Source organism: Ambystoma mexicanum, chromosome 6p (assembly GCF_040938575.1).
Source record: "Ambystoma mexicanum isolate Mex_15411 chromosome 6p, UKY_AmexF1_1, whole genome shotgun sequence".
In the NCBI taxonomy this organism is placed as follows: domain Eukaryota; kingdom Metazoa; phylum Chordata; class Amphibia; order Caudata; family Ambystomatidae; genus Ambystoma; species Ambystoma mexicanum.
The window spans coordinates 304574006-304586793 of record NC_090935.1 but is presented as its reverse complement, the minus strand read 5'-3'; the positions used below and the strand labels follow the sequence as shown (position 1 = coordinate 304586793).

At 45.3% G+C, this 12788-nt stretch overlaps 1 protein-coding gene across 13 annotated transcripts in view; it reads right to left on the bottom strand.

Moving 5' to 3' along the window:
- The window catches only part of NEDD4L (NEDD4 like E3 ubiquitin protein ligase), a 2900454-nt gene that overhangs the window by 907527 nt on the left and 1980139 nt on the right, over window positions 1-12788 (bottom strand). For all 13 annotated transcript variants that reach the window (XM_069627054.1, XM_069627053.1, XM_069627056.1 and 10 more), the window contains one exon: window positions 5075-5272. In XM_069627054.1, coding sequence (XP_069483155.1) covers window positions 5075-5272 — 198 coding nt within the window. The remainder of the gene's footprint in view (window positions 1-5074; window positions 5273-12788) is intronic.

Genomic DNA, 12788 nt, shown 5'->3' with positions numbered 1-12788 from the left:
GATATAGGTGGACCACCATGGAATGCTTACTTGGCATATATCCTCGCACAGATCTGGCTAGACATAGTTAAGCTCATGGATTTGGCATGTATACTGGACAAGCAAAGAATTGCCATGTCCCCGAAGGTATGTGAAGGTCCTAGTTATACCGTATGGTGAAGGGATTTGCTGAAGTGGTCCACTGTAGAAACAGTAGAATGGTGTAGGGCCCTGAATAGAGGTATGAAAGAGCTCATTATGAACATGGAAGCTTGGAAAGTTCTCCTGCAGGTGATGTTTTGTCACTCTGAAGATAGACCCCCCTTGAGAGGCTGATGTTGCCTATACATTTGTCTGTGACATCTTACATATTGATTTGCTGGATGGAGCCTTTGTGCATTGTGATACGCATAGCTTTGAACACCCTGAAATCTGCATCCTTGAGATTCCTGCCCATTATTAGTCTTCATGCTTAACATCAGAAAATAATGTCTCTTTGATGCCTGTGTTACTCTGCCATTTGCCCTGTTGTTTTTGCGTTACGTTTATATTGTGTCTGATTTTGAAACTTCAATACAAATATTTAGAAATAAATCAGTGTCCGGAACATACATCCTTATTGTGAAACAACAATATCCTTACAACTGTAATTTTCTAGAGTGGCTAAGCCTCAGTTTAAATCATCACCTCTTGAAATTTCTACTTGAAGAAAGCCAAATATTTTCATCTGGAAAACAGAAAAGGAGAAACAAGATTTCTGGCACCTATAGTTGCTTCACTGAAAGAGGTTCATGCAAAAATGTATTTAAAAGAACAAAAAAAAATCCTGTGTTGAAAAGAACAAAAGGATCTCTAAAATTAGCCCCTTTCATGGTAGACATCATTCGCTAGAGGGAGTGCAGCGGGAGAGGGGCAGATGAAGTGAAGAGTAATTAAATGGATTTCAATTATTTTAAATGTCTGTGGCACAGTAGACAGTGGCGTGAACAAGGTGAATAAGAGTTTAAGAAGGTCTGTCACTCCGCCCAGAACACAGGCTTGTCTGCATTCTAAGCTTTTTGATTGGTTGGCAGTCAAAGACTAGATGCTAAGACATCTTTAGCTTCTGCCGAATTCTTTTTTTGGAATGACTTTCTGAAGGGCTACTTACTCTTGAACCTTACACTAATCTAGTCAGGTCCTGCAAAGGCCAGCCCTTTTATCCATGGTTACGCGTAGGTTAAACCAGGCCACTCATAACTATCACAGAAACATTGAAGACCCCATTCCAACTGCACTGCTACTCAGATGATGTTCTGACTGGGCAACTAGCATAACTACCACACCATCACCAGGTTCTACAATACAAAGTATAATCAGTAAATATGGCATTTTAATATTCAGAACACCCAGACCATGGAACCTATCATCAAATGTGCCTAATCCATGTAGACACCCCCCTCACCAGTAGACCCTTACAAATACAGAGGTCACCTTTAACTCAGATTTTATCCTGACCTACAGGTTTACCTGGGGTAGAACAGAATCAGGAGACAAACAATGTGGCATTGTAGTTGAATTTCTTTTATCAACCATCAAAACCTGCTTGGTCCCTAGCTCTGAGGTTTTTGGCCCGACTCTATAAAGAAAACTCTAAGGGTGCTTGTCATGATGGCAGTACAAAATAAAGTCATCTGTCCGGAATCTTATACTCAACTGAGTTCTGCCCTGGCCTCTTCAAGAAATACAGAAATCCAACAAAAGTACACTTTGGCCCTTGGCCTAGCGAGTAAATGGTTTCTAACCCCCACCCTGATGTGTCTTTCCTCAATGGCGCTACTGGCAAAACAGTCTGAGCATGTAAGTTGAATGTCTCTTCAATCACAGTCCGGTCTGCACAGTTCCATTAAATCTAATAAATGTCTCTTGTTCTCTTGTCTTGGTGTGGGTACATCTGGTCCGTGTCTTACTTTTCTTGTTTAGGTTTCAAGGCGTTCTTTCTAAAGTACGTTCCTGGCGCTTTCTCCATGGACTTTTTCCCCAGCCAGGGGGTGTAGTTTATCTCACACCGTCCTGGGTCTCACCCCGCCTTGGGGTTTCACTTCTACCACCCTGCCTTGGAGTCTTTTCCCTCACCTAACCTTGGAGTTCCAAGTCTTCCACCCCACCTTGGGGAGGCGGGGGGATCAAATCTCTCACCCTGCCTTGGGGGTCTCACTTCATTCACCCCACATTGGGGTTTCACTGCATTCACCCAGCCTTTGGGAGTTGGGGGGAGGGGTCATATCTTTCTCAATCTTCCTTGGAGTTTCACTCTGTTCACCCTGCCTGAGGGTCGTCTTTCTATCACCCCACACCTTGGGGTCCCATTCATTTCACCCAAGCATGGCATTTAGTTGGGCTTCTCCTCCCCAGTCCAGGGAGCAACTGCGTATTTCTTGTCTCATTGCAGTGCTTCTTGGAAGACTGGCAGTTTGGGCAATGCGTCTACTTCTTTTGTTTCTTCTTGGTACTCTGTGTAGGGTAGAACTCAAACCCTTGCCCCGCGGGGCTGCGGTGCTCATCTCTCAGCGTGCCGGTTGCCAGGCGGCAGGGCCATAAGCATTCTGCGGCCACAGTCTGGTCGGATGCCTGGCAGATGTTCCCAGTTTCCTGCCACTTCTGCAAGGTGGTGGGTTTCATGCCTCTGCAGCTCCATGCCTGACCACCTTCATCCTGTTTCAACCCCAAATGGATCTTTATCCTTTCCTCTGCACTATCAAATTCTTGTATGATGTTTCAATCTTTCATATAGGCCACCTCCCATGTACCCAACAAAGACGTTGTGGTCCTGGGAATATTAAGGATAACTTATAACCCTTTCTAAGGATCTCCTATCCTCCCATCTTCTATGGGGGAGGGGTCATCCCCAATGGGATCCCGCTTGCTCTGTTCCCTTGGGGGTGTTCAGTTTAGCGGGCTCACCTGGCTAGTCCCAAAGGGGGTGGCTCCCTCTTGGGGAGGAGCAATTTGCCTGGATTTGTCACACATCCCATAATTATTAATGCCCAATACCAACTACACGTTACATTTTCTGGGTGCTCTACTTCATACACAAAGTGGAGGCCAACATGGATGCCAGCACTGGCTATATGGGACTTCAGAAATGCAATGAAAGCTAAGTTATTGAAAGGGTCTCTCTGAAAAGCCACACGATATCCTTGTACAGAGTGAGAAGGTTGGTGATGGGACTCAAAACCACCAATACCACCACCGGTAGACGCTTGAGTAACTTTCACAGTTTTGTGCTCTGGCCATGTGGAATAACTGCATGAAATGACTTGCACAGAAAATCCACTGGCAGCAGCTACCCAGAAGGGAAACAATGGACACATTTGCATGGCTCTGCCAAAGAGAGCTTGAAGCAGAGGAACCAGGATGAGGTTGTTGGGTGCCAAAGTGTGGTAGGTCCTTCCAGAGAAACTAATTGAAAGACAACTACTTTTCTGGAAAGCCCTAAACAATCGTCAGTCCAAAAATGCCTGCCATGCCTAACTTCAGGCTAAAGAAAATAAATGGGATGAACCGCTGTCTACAGCAATTATGTTGTATGTTTATCACCAATTGTAAATGAAGGTGTCTAATGATTAAAACCAGCACTGACATAAAATGATAGACAATAAATGTTTCTGAATAGTTTCTTATTGAATAGACATACTAAACATTAAAATCACAATCAGATTTGCTAGACATATACGGACTACTCTCCTTTGCTTAACTGGATACAATAGACGTCTACACATAAGCATTGTTGAATACATTTTTGCACATAATACATCATTTTACATTTCACAGCGTTGAATTGCTTGGCATACAAGGGTTTCTCTATTAAACCACAAAAATGCAGGGATATATAAAGCACCTGTGGGACCTCAAGGGTCAGTTCTTTTACTGACAATTGTCTAGTCCCGTAACTATGATTAGTCTGTCGCTGGTTCCTCAGGAACTTGGGGCTGCATTTTACCAATGTTTTAATTAATATAACCAATTGCATCTGCATTTTGTATTTATTTAGAATGCCGAAAATATATGCTTTGAACAAAAACACTTCACAAAAGAGAAAATGACAGCAGTTATCTCTTTTTTGGACGAATTACAAGAAAAATTCAGTGGGTATGAGGCAACAAAAACCAAGCGGGATGCAAGTGTGTAAGTTACGACAATACAGGGCTAATAACCAAAAAGTGGGCACACAGATTCAGCCAACTGTGGGAATACAATGTTGGCACCACAAACTAGCTGGAGGACTAGGGAGGCGCAAGAGTAGCACCCAGACACCACTATGGGAGGAGGGCCAGAGGGGTACACCAAGACCAGCATGTGGAAGAACAGAGGCATACAGAATCAGCCAAGGAAGAAGAGGAGGAGGTGTGGGCACCTAAAACTAGGCATGGGGGCATTGGACTAGCATCTGATTAGTGTTAGACTTTAGAAGCACAGCACCATCTAGAAGCATTGTAGCAGAATGTTTTCTTTTGAGTATTACGCTTTGTGGCACACTTCTATTCCATCCTAGAAGACCCATAGGTTTTGGCATCTCAATGTCGGAGATGGAAAACAGCCACCATTAATCCCATTACAATTGATTTGTGTTTCACCTCTTTTGATAACTGTGAAATAGACGTGGTCTCTTGTGCTTACATTCTTAAACATGAAAAGAGGGGGTCCTATGTCATAATGCCTCATTCTTCCCTTTAGCAAGCCATTATACCCTGTGCACATCTCAATCCGTCTGCAAAAATGTGGAAACCATGTTTAATTTCACCACTTCAACTGCTGTGAGGCCTAGGTGATTCGTAAAGCAAACGAAATTGCAGGTTCCATTATAACTCCTGTATATTTTTGTGGTTTTTCTATTGCAGATAATACAGAGTTTAGTCACTGCTGAAAATTGCAATGGAAAGAAAATGACAGAAACAGGTGAAATTAAAACAACCTGGCTCAATGCTTAAACCGACAATATATCAATAGGTGAAAAAGGTCCCTTGATTTTGAACATACAATATTCATCTGCTATTCTCCACACAGGCTACAAAATGTAACGTCAGGCTGAAAGGTTATCGGAAAAGTATCTTACCCACGTTGTAGTCTTTGTATTGTGATCAATGAAGAAGGGCCTGTTGTTTGGAGCTATTCGCATCTCCCAGCCAGGGGGTAAAAAGCTCTGAGACACTTTGTGTTGTGGTTTTGGAGAATTATAAGGTGAAGGCTGTGGCGTCTGTGGGTTGGAGGAGGCATCATTGAGAGCTCTGCGGACTGGAAAGTCTTTTGTGCCCTGAAAATACAAAGTGTCAATCAAATAAAGATCAGTATGTATTCTCTTTAGTACCGGCTTCGTCTGTGCAACCGTTTGATGGGGTTCCCAATGAATACTCCATGAATAATCATATAGTAGGAGACCGCTTTCTGTGTTACAGCTACTGCTGCAATATCTGAGCTTTCTTGAATGAAAATGTCCCAGATCGGACGTTTAGTGGCACAGCATCATCATCAACTGGTCCCCATGTCATCGGGTATACTTTTACCCGGCTATTGAGATAACAAAACTTGACAAAATCCAATACTTACTAGTAAAGCACTGACATGGGGGGCATGGAAAGAGGCAGCTTGTAAACTGGTCCTGAATGCAGAAAACGTGTATTTTTCATATCAAAAGATGTCACTCAGGGTACACACATTCCTCACAAACTATGCCCTGGTGGACACAGTAAAGCCTGGTACTGACATGCATTTAGTTACCAGCATGTTCATAGATATGCGTTTCCACACAGTAACTATGTGCACAGCTCATAGTAAGACCTCTAGCTCTTCATTTGATCTTTTTCATTCTTTGATCACAGCCGATTTTGACTCGATTACCACATCTTTTTGAAAATGTTCTCTTAGAGGCACAATCTGTTTAGTAGTTCTTCAGCAATGTGTGGGAGGTGGGTGCTGGGGCGAGGGTCATATTTGGGTATAGGCATGCGTTTCGTTTGCTGCTATGTATTTTCAACATTTGCATTAGAAAATAAAATACTGACAAAAGCATAGCTCTAAGCCCAACCCCTGTCAGTGGCAGAAAACTGTTACAGGCCTGCATGATTGGTCTTGCTTGGGAAAATTTTAAGTTACTCACCATAGCGACTAACGTACTCCTAGTCCATAGTCCCCTTTCCTCAATACTGTATGGGCGTCACTCGCTAGGGAGGGGAGAAGGAACCTTTTTCACCAGAAAAAAGCTTCCTCTTTAAATTGAGAGGCGCGCGGGGAGCGGCCCTGGGTGCTTACGCTCCGCTGACTCCGCCCATCAGTGTCACTCCTCAATCCCCTTTGACACGTAAACAATATTAACATTGCCTAATGACACCAGTCCTTTTAGGGGGGAGGACGGTCACACTTATGGAGTAAAGGGGAGTATGGACTAGAGTATGTTATAATTATTCCGACGTCACGTCCCCTTTCCTCCATACTGTATAGGTGATTACAACTGAATGTAGCCATGGGTGGAGAGTTGCCCCTCTTAAGAAAACAAGTTCTTCAACACTGCCGGGCCAAAAGCCGTGTCCGACCTGGCGCTGACATCCAAAGCAGTAGTGCTTCAGAAGGCCGAGGGAGTAGCCCACAACGCTGCTTTGCTGATAGTCTGCCAAGGACGTGACTTTGGAAAGCTACTGCCGTTGCCCTGGTTCTGATGGCATGGGAATGCAGGTCTGCTGGCAAGGGCTTGTGCTGCTGCCCCTAATACGCCTCCTTGATGGCCATAACAATCCACCTTGCTATGGAAGCCTTGGAGGCCTGACAGCCTGGTTTTGGATCCTCCAAATGTGATGACTAGGGCGTCCGATTTATGGATGCTCTTGGTTCTGTCTAGGTAAAATCTTAGCACACGCCTGACATCCAGGCAGTGCAATACCTTCTGAGCGTCATCCTTAGGGTCCGCATAGAATGTTGGTATCTCCTCATTTAGGCGAAAAGAGGAGACAACATTAGGAAGAAATGTGGGGTGTGTTCTAAGCACCACCTCGTCTCTGTGAAATGTAGTATATGGTTCTCATGCCATCAGGCCCTTGATTTCACTTATTCGGCATGCAGAGGCAAGGCCCAATAGCATAGCTGTATTGATGGTAACTAGCCTGATGTCCGGGGACACCAGGGGCTCAAATGGTTTATGGGCCAGGGCGCCCAGCACCACATTAAGGTCCCAGACCGGGTGTGGTTTTTTTGATAGGTGGATACAATCTGGTCAGACCAGCCAAATGCCTCTTAACCACTGGATTTGAGGATAAAATGCATCCTCGCAGAGTTCTTGTAGGCCCTGATGGCTGCCAGATACATGCAACATGTGTCTACCTGCACCCCTGAATGGGCGAGATGCGCTGAGAAGGATAGAACGTCGCCAGCGAGCAGGTCAGTGGATCAATTTCATTTGATTCCGCCCAGTGAGAGAACCTTGTCCACTTCCTTTTGTACTGGCTCCTCGTAGCATCGCTACTGGCCCCTTGTACGATAGCCAGGTTAGCCTGGGACAGGTGGAGATACTGCAGGGTAACCTGTTCAGGAACCAAGCTGCAAGGGCTAACTTCAGAGCGGGGTGAACCACTGAGCCCCCTTGTTGGGAGAGTAAGTGGGCTTGGTCCACCGGAAGGTGTACCAGGGCTGATCCGACAGGCTGAGTAGTTCCGAGAACCAGGGTCTTGCTGGCCACCATGGCGCTGTCAGGACGAGCCGAAAGCTCTGACTCCCTGACCCTGCAGATGACCCTGTGAACCAGGGGAGTGGGGGGAAAAGCATACGCGGTCATGTTGTTCCACGGGATCTGCATTGCGTCGCCAAACAAACCCCTGCTGCACCCCTGCCATGAGGCAAGCTGGGGGGCATCTCCTGTTGGTACTGGTGGCGAAGCGGTCCTGAACTTTCATTCGTAGTTATCCAATCCCAGCTTGCTGAGCCTGTCCGCTTCTAGGTTGGACTCCCCAGGGAGGTGGATTGCCGAAAAGTGCATTTTGTCCGTCAGAGCCCACTCCCAAATGTCGATTGATAGTGTGCATAGGGGAGGAGACATGGTGCCGCCCTGCCTGTTCATGTAATACATGCAGGTGGAGCGGTCTGTCTGAATGAAAATAGATTTGTCAGTTATCATGGGGAGGAAAGCTTTGAGGGCAAGCCAGATGGCCATCATACTGAGCCAGCTGATGTTCTCCAGCTGCTACTGACGCGACCATACTCCATGTACACTGTGGCTGTCCAGGGTAGCCCCCCCCCAATCCCTCTAGGGATGAGTCTGTGGCAATGGTGACCTGAGGTGCCGGCTGCCAGAAGGTCCTGCCTATCCGCAGGTTGGTATCTGTACCCCACCAGACTAGATTGTGGTGGAGATGTTGTGGTATGCTGTCTTGCTCCGCCTAAGAATCCCTTCTCCTGATGCCACGAGGCTAACAAGTGCAGCTGCAGCTGCCTCATTTTGAGCCTCGTATGTGGCAGTGCGAGGAGACATGCCACCGTGACTCCAAACAGGTGTTGGTACCATCATGTCGAGGTCATTGTTCTGCTGAGAAAATGCCCAGTGGCCATCTTGATAGCTGTGATATTGTCAGCTGAGGGGAAGATCCTCTCGGTCCTTGTGTCCCATATAAGACCTAGGAAGGTCACACTCTGCGTGGGCAGTAACTGACTTTTTGAGATTGATAGAAAATCCCAGATCGTATAGTGTGTCCATGAGGGCGGAGACAGTGTGCTGGACCGCATCCGGAGATCTCGCCCTGACTAGCCAGTCTAGGTATGGATAAATGTGATCGCCCTGTGCCCTGAGTAGGGCCACCACTGCATTCATTAGCCTTGTAAAGACCCTGGGGGCCGAATTGAGTCCAAAGGGTAGAACTCTGTATTGAAAGTGAAAACCCATGATCCTGAACCTCAGGAAGGATCGGGATGTGTAGGTAGGCATCCTTCAGATCTAGGAAGCACATGCAGTCTTTCCACAAAACAAGGTCTCCGCAATGAAGGCTGGGGTAACCATCTTGAACTTTTGGAGAGGAAGGGAAAAGTTCAAGGATGAAAAGCACAACTCTCAGGCCAGGCTGGTTCTTTTAGTGTATGGTGAAAATTCATGAATAGAAGCCTTGCCCCGCTGTAAGGCTGGGACTTTCTCCACTACCTGGCTCGCTGCAAGCAAGTGGATTTCCACCAGCAGGGTTGATGTACCAATCTACGGGAGCAGAGCGGAGGGAGGAGGAGGAGGAGGAGGAGGAGGAGGAGGAATTAGGAGCCGGAAGCCCATCGGTATCACTGAGAGGATCCATGGGTCCGTGAACTTTGTCCGCCAGCAGTGAATGTGAAGGGCGAGCCTGCCCCCCACAGGAGACTCGTGGAAATGGATGAGACCTACACAACTTTTTTCCCTCTGAGGCTGGTGCTGAGGAGGGGCACTGGAAAAAACCCCTGTTAGCTGCCTTGTGCTGTTCCTGTCTGTGCTGGCTAGGGGATCTGTCCAGTTGTCTGAACCGTCTCTCCTGGAAGCCCCTAAAGCCTCCGAAGGCCCAACCTTTATCCGAGCACTGGTATGTTTGGCTGTAGGCCTTGGGTGTGGACTTAGTAAGGATAGATAAAGATTTCGCTGTCTGGGAGCTATTCTTTTTCTTATAAAGTTCATCATCTGTTGTCGAATGGAACAAGTTGCCCCCCTCGAAAGGCAGGTTGAGTATGTGCTCCTGTACGTCGGGATTCAATTTCATCACCTTGAGCCAGTCCATCCTTCTCATGTCTGTGGCAATACAAATGGCCGGCCTGATGTGTCAATGTGGGCCACAGTGGACTCCATTATATCTTGGGCCACGATTTTGGCCTCGGCCAGTCCAGCTTTGAAGCGTGCCTGGCTGTGGGCGGGGAGCGAAAGTCTGCAATCTCCCACAACAGTTTCTGGTTGACAGCCGCCAACATGGCATCAGCATTGGCCTGGCGCAGATGTAGAGTGGCGTTTGAGTACATTTCCTATCCAAATGCTTCCATGAGCTTTTCCTCCTTGCCCATGAGTGCAGACGCCGAAGCCGCTGAGGAAGACTGTGGCCTGGAGTATAGTGATACTGCCGTTATCACTGAGGAGTGCGGTTGGGGGTGCGCCGACAATAAGAGGGGAATCCCCTTCCGTTTGCCTTTACTTGGCATTGAGACGCGTGTTGGTAGGATGAGTAGAGTGTGGCTTGAGCCAGCCTTTTTTGGCTAAGGCTTCGACATCCTTTTGAAGGGGAACAGCAGTTCTAGTAGGAGGAAATAAAGCAAGTACCTCAGCTAGGACTCCTGCCTCGGGTTGTTCCACCTGTGGCAACGGGATGCCTAGGTACACAGCCAGGGAAAAATAAAGGGGTAGACCTGCACTTCAAACCCTGATCCTTCAGGTATAGTGAGCACATATCCAAAGATGGGATCAGTAGGATGGAATGACACTCCTTAATACAAATTCATATTTTATTAAATAAATGTATCATATGGAATAACATTTTCTCAATAAAAAATTCATAAAAAACATTTCATATCAACATTCATAGCCACATACAAAACTCATTCATACATTTACACAGAACACAAACACCCATGATGTTTCATTTATCATTGGGTTTTAAGAACACAGCTTCATTTCATATATTGAATAGACCCAGTCCCTAACATTAGGTTTCGTGGTGTATCTAACACCAGATTTTTGGGTCAGGTATTTGTCACACAGAAACGTCCACACGTGTTTCGGTCGGAGACCTTCCTCAGGACGTAAGGCAAAGCCAGAGTTCTTCGCCCACTTATGAGGTGGTTTATATTACAACACATAAAGCCGAATATGAGAGGAGGTGACATAGGTATAACATTGCACCGTATTGAACAAAAATTGATCCACACATTAAACACAGTCCGTAAGGGGTGAATGTTTCGGTGGAATGGAATAATCTGATTTTAAACAATTGATTTAAGTATAAGGGGCCCATACAACCAAGATTTTGGGGTATGGGTAACTATACACACTGAGCACCAAACTGAAATGTGGATTAAATATCTAATTCCTCTAATTTATTCAATGGATGTCTATCCTGTATATAAAAAGCAAATGTATTTACAGATGGGATATGTTGGCAATGTTCTAAGGAGCCTGGTTACTAAGTACCTAATGTAAAACATATATAAAGGGATATAAAGATCATGCACAGAAAGAAATGTGTTAATATATGAAGTCTCCTGTATGTTTTTATGTTTTTGGCTATTAGGCACAATATGAAATGTATAAAAACATTTTGCTCTGTGTTTCCCCATATAAGTAATTTGCACACTAACTAGTTACATAGTGGTAATACAAGTAATTTGCACAATAACTTGTTGCTTAATGGTAACGCTGATCAAGCATAAAGAATAAGGCTATTACTGTATTGGGAAGGTCATGTTGATTATTTTACCGAATTAACAAAAATAATCTGATATAATTATATATGAGTTTCCATAGGCAAATGGACCCAGTTCCCTGAATTAGGGAGCTCGATAATAATTTGGCATTTCATTTAGATCTCATTTTTATTAAAAAGGTTTCTCACAGGACACGTGTTTTGCGTGTTGAACTGTTGTCGAGATTATCAGTGTTCCTGCTTAGGTAAGCATATATACAGAGATGCAATCATGCGCTATCGTGACATATAATAGGGCAGTGGTTTTCACGAGTCCGTTTTTAGTGTTTAGGAACGTGAGAATCTCTTAAATAGAGATAGTCCCTCACCTATGTCTAGTTCCTCATTGACCTGGAGGAGTTGGAGTGGTACGAACTAACGCGGTTCCGCTCTATGGCAAGCTTATCGATATTTAGCTAAAGGTAAATACATGTTGACTTATGTGAGGCTGTTCCTCCTAATATGGGTTGAGTCACACTTTATTCCGTGGTGCATTAAAGGTTGGTGGGTAGAGGCACCATTCCGTGAAAAGTATTTGTTTTGACCGCTCGGCAGTCTCACGTTGAGGGCTTCCTTACGAGTATCGCGGCTACATGGGTAATCTCTGGGGACTCTATTTTATTTATTTTTCCAACTTAAGCCTCACGCACACTTGTGATGAGACAAGAGTAGTGCGGGGTGACGGTGCCTCCACAGTGCTTTGTTATACATTTAGGCTCGGTAGTCTCAAATTGAGGGTTTCTCTATGAGTTTCGTGGTTACATGTGAAATTTCTGGGAATTGTTTCTCCCACTTTCTAGCCTTCCGCATACTTGTTATGAGACACGAGTATTGCGGGGTGACGGTGTTCTCACGGTGTATCTGATATACTTCGGCTCTAGTATTGCTTGGTTTGCATTTGTTGCGACTTACTAAAAGCAACGTGTGTTATGTATCTCTAGCTATACATAGGGGCATACTCATATGGCTCATAGGTGTATGTCGGTTTCTTTTGGCAGAACTTTGTGAATGAGACATCAAGTGTCCGATTCTAACGCTGCGTTTCGCAGTGGTGACACCACGACGAACGGTTTCGAGCTACACCATGTACACATGTAAGTGTGGCTTTTTGTGTGTGTTTTGAATGTAATGTAGTTTAGTGGTTGAAGCCAAAATCTTGAGCTTGACACTTATTTTGAAATATATGTTTGTATTGGTTCCACAGGTTCAGTACTTGCACTTGCACTGATTCCAGTGGAGGATTAATATCCCACATTCTGTTCACCTCTCCTCGAATTGGAACTTGGGGGTGAGTAGGGATTTAGTGTGTTGAGAAATCTATAACACACTTTGACGTTATTAGTCACCGATTTAAAGAAATTGGGATGAGACTCTGTTTTTATGATTGTTTTT